This window comes from Ricinus communis, chromosome 9 (assembly GCF_019578655.1).
Source record: "Ricinus communis isolate WT05 ecotype wild-type chromosome 9, ASM1957865v1, whole genome shotgun sequence".
NCBI classification, from domain to species: domain Eukaryota; kingdom Viridiplantae; phylum Streptophyta; class Magnoliopsida; order Malpighiales; family Euphorbiaceae; genus Ricinus; species Ricinus communis.
In genome coordinates, this window is record NC_063264.1 from 2,539,418 (window position 1) to 2,553,333 (window position 13,916).

At 36.4% G+C, this 13,916-nt stretch overlaps 2 protein-coding genes across 2 annotated transcripts; one reads left to right on the forward strand and one right to left on the reverse strand.

The window, feature by feature from the left end:
* Positions 1-2,404: 2,404 nt before the first annotated feature.
* Positions 2,405-10,002, forward strand: LOC8261478 (mediator of RNA polymerase II transcription subunit 33A). Its single transcript, XM_002516743.4, has 12 exons — positions 2,405-2,929; positions 3,625-3,735; positions 3,821-4,168; positions 4,425-4,744; positions 4,837-4,928; positions 5,199-5,559; positions 5,712-5,922; positions 6,514-6,628; positions 6,843-7,004; positions 7,274-7,934; positions 8,208-8,414; positions 8,657-10,002. Exons 1-12 carry the CDS (start codon positions 2,655-2,657, stop codon positions 9,769-9,771), a joined length of 3,978 nt encoding a protein of 1,325 aa, XP_002516789.1. The 5' UTR covers positions 2,405-2,654; the 3' UTR covers positions 9,772-10,002.
* Positions 10,003-10,161: 159 nt separating this feature from the next.
* On the reverse strand, positions 10,162-12,876 carry LOC8261477 (pentatricopeptide repeat-containing protein At5g19020, mitochondrial). The gene has a single exon (XM_002516742.4). It carries the CDS (start codon positions 12,587-12,589, stop codon positions 10,457-10,459), a length of 2,133 nt encoding a protein of 710 aa, XP_002516788.1. The 5' UTR covers positions 12,590-12,876; the 3' UTR covers positions 10,162-10,456.
* Between the last annotated feature and the right edge of the window lie 1,040 nt (positions 12,877-13,916).

The following is a 13,916-nucleotide window of genomic DNA, read 5'->3' on the forward strand; positions in this document are numbered from 1 at the left end:
AGTGTTGTGATATATTAATTATGGTTGCTTGCCTTAGCCGTCTTGGCTCAGTTTGGTATGGGCATCTTCTTTTTGAACAATGTAAGGACTTAAATAAAGAATTAATTAATTGCTTGAGACAGCTACAGGACTGAAAAAATCATATAGAATTGCTTAAAAGTTGCAGAACTCTAATCCATTAATTTTAATTAAAATTAATTTTTTTTTTCAGTGACCAATTTTAACCCACTTAACCACCTTCCAATCAGATCATACCAACTTAGTAGTTATAATAGATGATTAATCCATTTCAACTGCCTCACTTCCTCATAATCATGAATTAGCAGTAGCAGTCTTCATGCAGTTGAAATTTTGGCTCTTAACTTTATTATCTTTTATATCTTTCTTTTCCAGTCAAATAAACAAATAAAGAACGAAATACTATCTGAAAGTCCAAATTAATTATCTTAAACAGTCTCATTATTCCTTCTTCTCTTTTGTTTGCATGCTTCACATATCCCTCTCTCACATTATACTCCATAAGTAAATTAGAGAGTCAAAGTTTAAGAAATTGCTTCTAACTTGTTTAGAGGATTGAAATAGAGAGTTCATTAAGAGGATTAATTTGAGTGGTAGCTAAAAGATTGGTTCTTTAATCTAACATATCAAGTTTGATTTTCCTGGATTTCATTTTTATGAGGTAGATTTTATATGTATAGATCAAACAAAAAAATAGATTCTTTTTGTTTGAAAGATAAATTAACTATGTTAGACGTTAAATTTTTCTAAATGGTATCTAATCAATTAAATTAAAAACTAAGATTGATATTATAAAACTCGTAATCTTTTTGCTGATATATAATTCATTTGTAACAATTTAAGAGATTTTGAGTTTAAAATTCATCGCTATTTATACCGAGTGTAAAAAGTTGATAAGTTTATTATAAGAAGAAAAAGAAAAAGGGAGTATTTGAAATACTGGTTTGCCAAGAAGTTGAGAGAAAAGGAAAAAAGGAGAATGCTTTTGTGTGATTTGGTGAGATATATTTGGTGGGGGAGTTGAACCATACCTTTTGAGAATATAAAGAGCTAAAAGGGTTGTGCCAATACATCCTTTTCAACCCAGCAGAAATCCATAACTGATCAATCGATTGCTAGTGCTGCTTACCTACCATTGCACAAAAAAGACAATTAAAAGAAATTACATAACCCAAAATTAAAAAAAAAAAAAAAAAAAACAAAACAAAAAAAAACTTGAAAAATAGATGGAGGTGGATAAAGGAGCCTCCACTTGTACTTGCTGCCAAACATGGTCCCAATTAGAAAAAATATGAAGTGGTGTGGAGAGAAAGGACCTTCATTCCATTACCTAAAGCAATAGGCTATTGAGGCCCCTGGCATCATAAACCTTATGTCCAACCAACCAACCAACCCTTTTGATTGTGCTCATATGCCCCATTTCCCCCCCCCTGTCACCATCTCCACCAACCCCTACCCACTATATTTTCTATTTTCCCCATCCACCAAAACTATAACAAAATTCAGAACTGAAATAAATTTACACCCTCTCTTCAATTAAGTTACTAATAATTAATGAAAAGTTTTGGATTTCAAGCATTTAGGAAATTAAGCTGCTTTCTTCTTTTGGTACCATGAAAAATTTAGGGAAAAAACTATCAGAACTTTTAATTGATCTTTTCATTCATTTTGGGACAAATGTTTAATCCCCACCATTACATTATTCATTTTTTTCATTTAATTCTTAAATAATGTAATAGATGGTGTCCCTGTAATAATTAACTAATGGCATTAGTATTGAAAAGTTTGTTCAAGAAATGAGCCAACATAGTGGATTGGCATCTATAAGTGGCTATGGAATATTTTATTAGAGTGAAAGAAAGGTGACACATCACCTTATTTGATATGATCTAGCAATTGACTAATATAATATATTTGCATGTGCCAACATGGTGTACTTATATCATTGTTATTTCAAATAACAAATATATTGCTGTAACATGTCTACCTTATATTTAAACAAGATTCCATGATTTAACATATTATTTGTAAATAATTATCTTTCTGAAATTGTACGAGAGACACTCTTCTGTTCCTTAAACATAAGTGCATAACATAATTTCAAATCCAAAGATAATTTCAACAAGTGTTACACATTCATATGTAATATCAATAGAACATCTAAAATTCTTGAATTTAACTAGCATCATTAGTAACAATTAAAATAAAATTTAATATCATAGAAAATGAAGTCCCACCAGTAAAATTTTACCATTTTGCCACCACTGTTTCAACTGAAAAGTGAAAGCAGTTGGATTAGATCCAACATGGTTCTGAGATTCCTCCATGGACCATAGTGATATGGAAGGTTATTATTTATTTATTTGTATAATTTTTTCTCCAGATGAAAAATATTTTTCAAACATTATTTTATTTCCACTGGTACCCTCTCACTCAGTCTGCTTTACTTGTTCATGTGTCAAAACTCATTTGTATTTTGTCCCTCAAATTCATAAAAAAGAAAAGAAATAGGAAAGCCCATTTCAAGAACAAGAAAAGGCTACCCACTCTCTCTGTTCTGTCTCTTCAATTACAAAGCCGAAATTTATGTGTCTGAACTGAAACAACTGCCTGATATATCTCTCTCTAAGCCAGAAATGGCTGTTTCCATTGGAAGCAGCATCTGGGATTATGTTGTAGAGATGACCAAGCTTGCCCAGGAAAAGGGTGGTGATCCTTTGCTTTGGGCTCTTCAAATATCCTCAAATTTGAGCTCAAATGGTGTTTCTTTACCTTCTCCAGAGCTTGCAGATGTCTTAGTCTCTTACATTTGTTGGGATAATAATGTCCCCATTATTTGGAAGTTTCTTGAGAAGGCCTTAGTCCTCAAGATTGTCCCTTCTTTAATGGTTCTTGCTCTTCTTTCTGATAGGTCTGAAATTACTTCCTTTCTTTTCTAATTTTTTTTTTTTGTTCTGGTGCTTTTGCTTAATTGCTTTGTCTTTGCATTTCTTTTTGAGACATCTACTTTTTATGGGTTTCCTTTTCTGGGATTTTTAGGTGATTACGTGCAGTTTAAGTTTGTGAAGATTGAATCTTTTACTGTTTACATGTATGTTTATTGTTAATAACTAGCTGGACTTATATTTGAGAAGTGAAAGTTCAGCTGATAAAGATTGTTTTTCCTTTTTTTCCTTTTTGTTTAAGCTTCAATCAGTATCTTAGAGTCTATATTCTGTTATTACCCATACCTTTTTCACAAATGAAGAGAAGTGTTTGCTTTTGTGTAGGTTATCATCAGCATTCAGTCATGTAGCTTTCTCCATTAACGATTGCCTTGTCTTTCTTTTTCTTTTTTTCTTTTTTCTGCTTATGAGTTTATTTCTGCTTGACATTTGTTGGTCTTCTCAATTATTTATTCTCATAAAAATGACTGTAGAATTTGGAAAGGAAACATGGAGTTTTGTTTTTTTTCAAAATTTTCTTGACATAAGTCAACCGACTAAGTCAAAACTTTGTTTTCATTGCAAAATTGAGTTGTTTTATACAATTCCAGGATTTGTTTTTCTGCTTGGAAGTATTGCCGACTTTTATTTTCCCGCATTGCTAATTCCTTTTCTTTCACAGGGTTATTCCATGTCGACATTACCGCCCAGTGGCATATAGGCTTTTTATGGAACTTCTCAAGAGACAGGCCTTTTCACTTAAGTGTCAGATTAATGGGATGAATTATGAAAAGTGAGTGAAAAAATACTAAGTTAAGAAATTAAGTTCTGATCAGGATAAACTTTCCATTGGTAATTTCCTCTCCATCTTCTTACAGGATCATGAAATCAATAGATGCTGTTCTCCATCTGTCCCAGAATTTTGGTCTGCAAGCCAGTGATCCTGGGATTCTTGTGGTTGAGTTCATCTTTTCAATTGTCTGGCAGTTGTTAGATGCATCATTGGATGATGAAGGGCTGTTGGAACTTACCCCAGAGGAGAAGTCCAGATGGGCAACAAAACCTCAAGAAATGGAAATAGATGGTCTTGATAATTATGATGAGCAGAGGACTGAACATCATGAGAAATTGCAGAATCTGAATACTGTAATGGCAATTGAGATAATTGGCCTATTTCTTGAACATAAATTGACTTCAAGGATTCTCCACTTGGCACGGCAGAACTTGTATGTACATCTCTTGTTAAACTTGCTTCTTCAAATTTGTGCTTTTACTCGCTGAATAAAAAAACTAGCTTTCAAGTTTACATGAAATTTGATAGCAAGTGTTTTCATTGACATTAGACAGATTCCACTCATTTTATGGTTATACCATGTAGCAAACCATAGTCATGATGCCTCTTCATAAATGCTGAATTGATTTCCCGTTGACATCGTTTTGAATGTTTATTTCTCGTCTTACAGTCCCTTACTGCTTTGTCAGGCCCACTCATTGGGTAAGGTTTGTCCAGAGATTACACTTACTTGGAGCAAACTCATCAGCGATAAGAAGTTCAAAAACTTTAACTGCTGAGGATCTTCTGCAGTTAACTTCAAAAACTCATGCATCGTTCACTCGAGTATCCAAAACAAGTTCACTTCAGAAGTTCCATGAAGTTATGGCTTTAGGGTCGTTAGTATCTTCTGCTGGTCTTTGTCATGGATCTAGTCGTTCAGCCCTTTGGCTTCCTCTTGATCTTGCATTAGAAGATGCCATGGATGGGTATCAAGTTAATGCAACAAGTGCTATCGAAATCATAACTGGTAAGGCTAGAGTTTGTCGTTGGTATTTGAAGTATTCTTTTAACTGGAGTATTGTGATTTCAGCTCTTACAAAACATTCTGTTGTTCTGCAGGTTTAGTGAAAACCCTACAAGCAGTAAACAGCACCACTTGGCATGACACCTTTTTAGGCCTTTGGATCGCAGCTCTTCGTCTTGTTCAAAGGGTTAGAATTTATTATGAATAAACATGAAATTCTCTTTGTAAAGCAATGTGAAAAGGAAAATAACTTTTGGAACCTGAAAAACATAATGTTTCTCGAAGCATTAAAGTAGGGACTTAGAACGACTGAAATCAATACATGTTATCCATAATAAAACTTTTTAAGGTTAAATATTTGGTTTGTGGAACAAAAGAGTATTATTTCCTGTGTTTTCAGTATACCTGTTTATCAAATCGTTTTGTGCAAGTCACTGTAAGTCTTCTTAATTATCAGGAAAGAGATCCTATTGAGGGCCCTATTCCTCGCCTGGATGCTCGCTTATGCATATTGCTGTCTATCATACCTCTAGTTGTTTCTGATCTTATTGAGGAAGAGGAAAATGCACCAACTGAAGAGTCAGAATCTGGCTCCACAAATCACTGGAAGGAAAATAAATTTCAAGGAAAGCGCCGCAATGATTTAGTTTTTAGTTTGCAGTTACTTGGTGATCACCAAGGCTTGCTGAGTCCACCTCAGTCTGTTGTTTCAGCCGCCAATCAGGCTGCGACAAAAGCAATGTTGTTTGTTTCTGGAATCACTATTGGGAGTGCCTACTTTGAGTGTATTAACATGAAAGACATGCCAATCGATTGTTGTAAGTCGCTATCATTTCTATTTCATCAAGATGGCTTTTGTGAAAATTTCTTTGATGTAGTTTTATCTTCCTTATTTCTGCTTTTATGCTCCATGTAAATTTTCATTTGTTCTTGAGGTTTCTTAATCTTAGTTTTATGCTATTGCTTTCAGCTGGAAACATGCGCCATCTGATAGTTGAGGCTTGTATTGCCAGAAACCTATTGGACACATCAGCGTATTTCTGGCCTGGATATGTTAATGGGTGTATCAACCAAATACCTCACAGTGTGCCTGCCCAGGTTCCTAGCTGGTCATCATTCATGAAGGGGTCCTTACTTACCCCAGCAATGATCAGTGCTCTGGTTTCGAGTCCTGCTTCAAGGTACTCTCACTCTTCATCTAGACCATAGATTTGTGGGTTAAACTTTATTTCCTTAAAGATAAAGTTTTACCACACAGGGTTCATCCTGTTGTATAGTGATCCTGTGGCCACGGATCACCTATTCATTTTTACAATATCCCTCAACATAGAAATTTCTATTACTAATTTTAAGCTCTTCACTTGGATGAACATGATTACTTTTGCAAAGGTGTCTAAAAGTTGTAAACTTAGGATAGTCTCAGCAGTCCAATGGTATAGAGACCCTGTGGGGCCTGTAACTAGAGAATTCCAAATTTTAAGTTTCCAAACAAAATGCTCAATGCACTAGTTATTTTTCAGCAGGATATTCCAGTTTGGAAAACTAATTAATGAAATCCTATATGAAAAGGCATACAGTTATTGGCTCTAATGTACAAGAACCCAAGGGTGGTATATGTGAATGAATTTCAGCTATCATCTAATTTCTTTAATTCTAGCCTGGTCTTCAGCTACTCCTTTTTCTTTCCTGAAGCCAGGTATATCAGATGCTTCTTTTTTGTAAACTAACCAAGGGTAAAGCAACTGAATTTAAGCTCATGGATTTGATGGAAGTTTAGCAGAGCTCGAGAAAGTATATGAGCTTGCTGTCAAAGGGTCAGATGATGAGAAGATCTCTGCTGCTACAATTCTTTGTGGGGCTTCTCTTCTTCGGGGCTGGAACATACAGGTAATGAAATAGATATTTTAAACAGCATGCAAGGCAATAGTTTGCTCCATATGATAATAATTTTGTAATGAACTGCTTGAAGTCTCTCCCCTTCCTTTCTGTCTTGGTTGTTTTCTTCTTATTCCAAATAGTCAACTATTTCTTTTTGATAGAAATGGCCAACCAATTTAAATACGCTAACATTTGACTTTTATTTATTTTTATTTTTTTGCAGGAGCATACTGTTCATTTCATTACTAGATTACTGTCACCTCCAGTTCCTGCAGATTATTCTGGGGGTGACAGCCATTTGATAAGCTATGCTCCAATCCTGAATGTGCTTATAGTTGGACTGGCATCTGTAGATTGTGTTCAGATCTTCTCACTACATGGTTTGGTATGGTTCCTTTTACTGATGTAACATCTTCCGTGCTTCAGTTAGAAATAATTTTGTTGCGCTATGCCTACATTTTGACCATGGTGATAATACTTAATACCTTGTCAATATGCTGTATCTCATCATGATGGGTTGCTTTAACAGCTTTTTTTCCCTCTGAGAAATGAAGAACAGTCGAAGTGCTTGTTAGTACCTTAATTACGAGGACGTTGATTGAATCCTCCAACTAAATCCCTCTCTTTTGTTTTTACCCTTTTCTTTCATGCCAGGTTCCTCAACTTGCATGTTCATTGATGCCAATCTGTGAGGTTTTTGGGTCATGTGTGCCAGATGTCTCATGGACTCTGCCTACAGGGGAAGATATTTCTGCTCATGCTGTGTTTTCCAATGCATTTGCACTTCTGTTGAAGCTATGGAGGTTTAATCACCCTCCTCTTGAGCATGGTGTTGGAGATGTACCGACAGTTGGTTCTCAGCTAACTCCTGAATACCTCTTATCAGTGCGAAACTCCCACCTAGTCTCTTCCGGAAGCACCCATAAAGATCGAAATAAAAGGAGACTCTCTGCAGTTGCAACTTCTTCATCACTAGAGCCAGTATTTGTAGATTCATTTCCAAAATTGAAAGTCTGGTATCGGCAACATCAAAAGTGTATAGCTTCTACACTATCTGGTCTTGTCCATGGAACTCCGGTTCATCAGATTGTCGATGTGCTTCTTAACATGATGTTCAGAAAGATCAATAGAGGAAGCCAATCTGTAACTACTGTTACTTCTGGAAGTAGTGGTTCCAATGGATCTATAAGTGATGATTCCTCTCTAAGACCTAAATTGCCTGCCTGGGACATATTGGAAGCTGTTCCGTTCGTGGTTGATGCTGCATTGACAGCCTGTGCTCATGGAAGGCTTTCACCACGGGAATTGGCTACAGGTGTATCTTAGTTTGCCCCTTTGATTTCATCTTCGTATTTGCTTGAGCAAATGAAAATTTTTAAAGCTGTTATCCCAATAAGTTATGCCAGACAAATCTGATGGCTGTTATCAACAGTTCCCTATGGCTATGAATTATATGAAGTAGCTTGTAGCTTATATTTTTCAAATATCTACCTTTAGTTGATATATCCCAGTGACGATGAAATAATCTATTTCCATTTATAGCCCTTGTAGAAGTGCTATTTTAATCTTAAGTATTTTGCATGCACAGGGCTTAAAGATTTAGCAGACTATCTTCCTGCATCTTTGGCAACTATTGTCAGCTACTTCTCTGCTGAAGTAAGTCGAGGTGTTTGGAAGCCAGTGTTTATGAATGGTACAGATTGGCCAAGTCCTGCAGCAAATTTGTCAAATGTTGAGGAAAAGATCAAGAAAATATTAGCTGCTACTGGTGTTGATATCCCAAGCCTTGCTTCAGGTTCTCCTTGCTGCAAATTACATTATCTGTATGGTTGCTTAGAGGAGTCTGCATGTCCAAAAAAATGAGAAGTTTAAAGTTCTTTTATATTCAATTTGTGCCTCCTAGACTTCCCACTTCATATGGTCGTGGTTCGACTAGTTGGAAAAAAAATACAATTGTTAAAATGCTGTTACGCCTTTCATTTTCATTCATCTACAAAGTGTTTCTTTAATAGTTTAACTAAGGCATCATTTTCGCAGGAGGAAGCTCTCCAGCTACGCTTCCCTTGCCTCTGGCTGCTTTTGTGAGCCTCACCATAACCTACAAAATTGACAAAGCCTCAGAAAGATTTCTCAATTTAGCTGGTCCAGCCTTGGAGTGCCTTGCAGCAGGTTGCCCCTGGCCTTGCATGCCAATTGTGGCATCCTTATGGACCCAAAAGGCGAAGCGATGGTTTGACTTCCTTGTCTTTTCTGCATCTCGCACTGTCTTTCTCCATGACAGCAATGCAGTGTTTCAGCTTCTTAAAAGTTGCTTTGCTGCCACACTCGGTCTCAGTGCCACAGCTATTTATAGCAATGGTGGTGTTGGGGCACTTCTTGGCCATGGTTTTGGTTCCCATTTTTGTGGTGGTATCTCTCCTGTTGCCCCTGGAATTCTTTATCTTCGTGTTTACCGATCCATTAGAGAAATTGTGTTTGTGACAGAAGAAATTATCTCTCTCATAATGCTTTCTGTGAGAGAAATAGCATGCAGTGGGCTTCCCAGAGAGAAATTAGAGAAGTTGAAGAGATCAAAGAATGGACTGAGATGTGGACAGGTTTCTCTTACTGCAGCAATGACGTGGGTGAAAGTAGCTGCTTCTCTTGGAGCTTCTCTAGTATGGTTATCTGGAGGTGTAGGCTTGGTTCACTCGTTGTTCAAAGAAACTTTGCCTTCTTGGTTTATTGCTGTTCACAGGTCTGAGCAGGAAGAAGGGCCCAAAGGGATGGTTGCCATGCTTCAGGGATATGCACTGGCTTATTTTGCTGTACTTTCTGGTGCTTTTGCTTGGGGAGTCGATTCATCCTCATCAGCATCAAAGCGGCGTCCTAAGGTCATTGGTGCACACATGGAACTTCTAGCAAGTGCACTTGATGGGAAGATATCGCTAGGTTGTGATTGGGCGACGTGGCGGTCTTATGTCTCGGGGTTTGTAAGCCTAATGGTAGGTTGCGCACCTTCTTGGGTGTTGGAGGTGGACGCAGATGTTCTGAAGAGATTAAGCAAAGGGTTGAGGCAGTGGAATGAGGGGGAGCTTGCCTTAGCATTGCTGGGAATTGGTGGAGTTGAAACAATGGGTGCGGCTGCTGAACTGATAATTGAGGATCAGTGATCACCATTTCTTTCTCCAGTTACTTTTTCTTTTTGGAGAAAAAAAAAAAAAACCTTTTTACTAGGTTAGCAGTTCTATTCCATAGCATATAGTTGTACATTGTCTTACGTTTTGGAATTTTGTGTAGCCCACGGACATTTTCTAGTAGCAGTCGCTGCACTATGTTTTTTTTTTTTTTTCTAACAAAAAAAGAAAAAGAAAGAGAAAAGAACGAAAGAAAAATTTAGTACTGGGAAAGAATTCTTCATGATGAGTATAGATAGTACAAGAAGCCTTGTTCCATGCAATAAAGGGTTTTAAGCTATGAAGCTTGAAATCTGATAACGTAGGAAAACCACGACTCCTAGTAGAGTCTTTCAGGCATATTTGATCAAATGACCAGAGGCAAGATTAACAGTAGAAATATTAGATTCTCTTCTTCAATTACACAGAAGCAATTCAATTACAATTTCGCACAAAGCTCAAAATGGTTAACTTAGAAAAGAATCAGCTTAACTAGATTTTAATTCTCATCCACACAGGAGTAAACAGTTACAGTTGCATATATTTCAAATTGGTTAATTAAAATGTGTAACGATCTGTTGGAAGGTTTCTCTATAATATGCTAGAAACCAAATAGAATAACAGCCTTATCCAGAAGTAGACTGAGAATTGATATATATTTGTGTTTGATGGGTTTCTTTCTTCAATATAATGCAACACCACTATAGCCTGGCAATCTCTGCATTCTATGGCTTTGCATTGCTCTTCTTACTAGAAATGCGTCCTCCCACTTCCCTGCATCTGCATACATGTTGGATAAAAGAACTCTGCTTGCCCCATGAGATGGTTCCAGTCTTGCCAGATTTTCTGCAGCTCTTTCTCCTACGTCCACATTTCCATGCGTTCTGCATGCTGCTAACAATGTCCCCCATATCACGACATCTGCCTTCATAGGCATGCTCCTTATCATTTCCTCAGCTTCTTCCAAACGCCCTGCTCTACCCAGGAGATCCACCATACAACCATAATGCTTGATATCAGGATCTATACTGTGTTCACTCTTCATGCTCATAAAATGTCTCTTTCCCGACTCTACCAGCCCTACATGGCAGCACGCAGTAAGGACTCCAATGAATGTGATTGCATTGAGCTTGATATGGCGCCTTTCCAAGTCAGAAAATATTTTAAGTGACAGATTTGCATGTCCATGCACGGCTAACCCACATATAATAGCATTCCATGGCGAGACTGTGGATGCCTTTTCTCGGATTTCATAGAACACCTCTAGTGCATTGTTGATGCTCCCACATTTGGCATACATGTCTATGATTGCAGCACTTAAATTGTCGCTAACAGTGATGGAGTTATTGTGCACATATTCATGGGCCCATCTTCCTTCTTTCAAAGTGCCTGAAGTAGCAATTGCGGAGAGAACACTCACCATTGTCACTTCATTCGGTTTGATCCCTGAAGCTACCATCTTATGGAATAGTTCTAATGCCAAGTTAGGTTGCTCATTCTGTGTGTAACCAGAAATCATAGTGCTCCATGAAAAAACGTCTCTCTCGGGCATCTCATTGAACAATTCCATTGCCCGATCAATCATTCTATTTCGTACATATCCAGCAATGAGGGCATTCCAAGAAGCAACATTCTCCTTACTGCCAATTCTAAATTGCAAACAAGCCTCATTAATCCTGCCACAAGCTGCATAAAGATGGATAATAGTTGACTGAATAAAATCATAGCAGTCAAAACCCATCTTCACAACAGCACTGAGTAATTGCTGACCTTCAGTCATTGCCATTGTTCTGCCACATCCAGAAATCAAATCGACCATCATGACATCATTAGGTTCCCATCCGGCAGATATCATTGATCGATACATCATTAAAGCTTCATTTATCCTTTCTACACGAACATAACCATCAATTATCGTACCCCATGTTACCAGATCTTTATTAGGAATCCTCTCAAACACAACTCTAGCCGAATCAACAAACCCTGCTTTTGAATAACCATTTAACATTACATTCCATGAAACTATATTCTTCTCAGGCATCTCGTCAAACAAAGCTCTCGCTTCAACTAAACTTGAACAAACACAATACATGCGCAACAAATTGGTCGAAACAAGAACAAACTCCTCGAACAACATCTTGATAACCAACCCATGAAGCATTCTACAAGCCCAAATCCCACCAAAATGAGAGTAAGCAGAGACCAAAGTTGCAATAGTCACTTCATTAGGAACAACACCCACATTTCTCATCTGCTTGAAAAGCTCAACCGCCTGATTCCAGCATTCATTTTGAGAAAAACCCATGATCATTGTAGTATATGACACACAACCTTTTACAGGCATTTCATCAAACAACTCGCATGCATAGTCTAACTGTCCAGATTTCACGTACCCAGAAATCATTACATTATATGAGACAGGATCTGATCTGGGGCATACATCAAAAATGGACTTAGCATCAACTAAAAGCCCACATTTTCCGTACATATTAATCAAGCTGTTTTGTATGAAATTGTTAGAACCAAGGCCGGATTTCGAAACAAGGCAATGAATTTGTTTGCCTTGAGAGAGAAACAAATGGTCTGAGCAAAATTTTAGGGCTGAGACCAAAACCAGTTCGTAATTGAAGTGGCGTTGGCCTGTTTTGGGGTTGAGGAGAGAGTTGAGATGCAGAAATGGGTTCTCCTGTTGCTGAAAAATCTGAGGAATCTTGAGAATTTCTGTGGATACCCATTTGAGAGAAGATGCTGGGTAAGAGAAAGGAGAGGTGATTAGAAAGTGGAGTGGAGATTTGGGTTTGGAAGAGGGGATCATTAGAGGAGACCATAAGAACTCTTCTGCGAAGTGAAGAATTTGATAACCGCCATTTCTTGGTTGGATGGGGTGAGCTGTACGGTAATTACATTGAAACAATGCTGACTACGAAGTCAAAGGTACAAACTAGCGGTAGCAATGACTAACTTTGTAAAACTCTAGAAAGAATCAGCGAAAATAATGATTAGTATATGTTGCCAGCCACACCAAATAAGGGATTTGGGAGGGAAGCAAAACTACTTGGCTAAAATATGACAGTTCATAGTTGTATGCGCTGCTGGGCTATCCGCTATGGCATTGCACACAATATTACTAATACGGACCATGTCCCGAGAATGCGGTCCTCTATAGAAAGATATCCGAGTTCAATTTTAAAAAGTACATATATTATGTTCGAAATTTTTTAAATTCAATTAAAATTACATAAATTCATCTAAATCTGATTAAAAATATTTTTATATTATTCAAATTCAATAAAAATTTATTTAATACATATAATTATTAAATAAATTTTATAAATATTTAAATAGATAACAAATATCTTATTAAATAATTATATATAAAAATATTAAAATAGTTAATGAATATCTATATATCAATCTGTTTATAATAATTAAATTTTAAAATATATTAATAAAAATTATAAAATTATAAAATCCAAACCATATTGATTTAAATAAAATTTTATAATTTAATTTTTTATTATTTTATTTCATACATGTAAAATATATATATATATGTTATTTGAACAGATATCGAGTATTGAATTCGAATACATTTATATAATCAGATTTGAAGAGTAAATACTTGAATGTTGAAATCTAAACACGACCGAATCTGATATAAGTATTAAATTTTAATTTCAAATCCATTCTAAACCCATTTATAATTAACTATATCCATCCAAGTATCCAGTCGAGTCAATTATCCAAAAATACCTGCTAGCCTGTCATCCCAGAGTGCTGGCAAGAAATCATACACAACACATTTTGGGTCTAAATATATAATTTTATTTATTTAACGATTGAATACAAAATATAAAAAATATATATGCGTTGCTCACTTAACAATGGAGTATTCAATCAACAGTATACATACTACTCATTCAACAATGGAATACGAAATACCTAAAGTCATTCCCAGGAATAAAAGTTTTTGATAAGATACGACAAGGCATTCGGAATATCTATTCATCATCTCAAATTGGCGTCCCTGCAAATTATTTGTTCAGACTTGATAGAGCTTCCTAATTCCTGTGCACTTCTGGCAAGGATTTTACATTCTAAAACATTCCTAAGCACTGTTAATCTGAAAAATTGACCTTAAG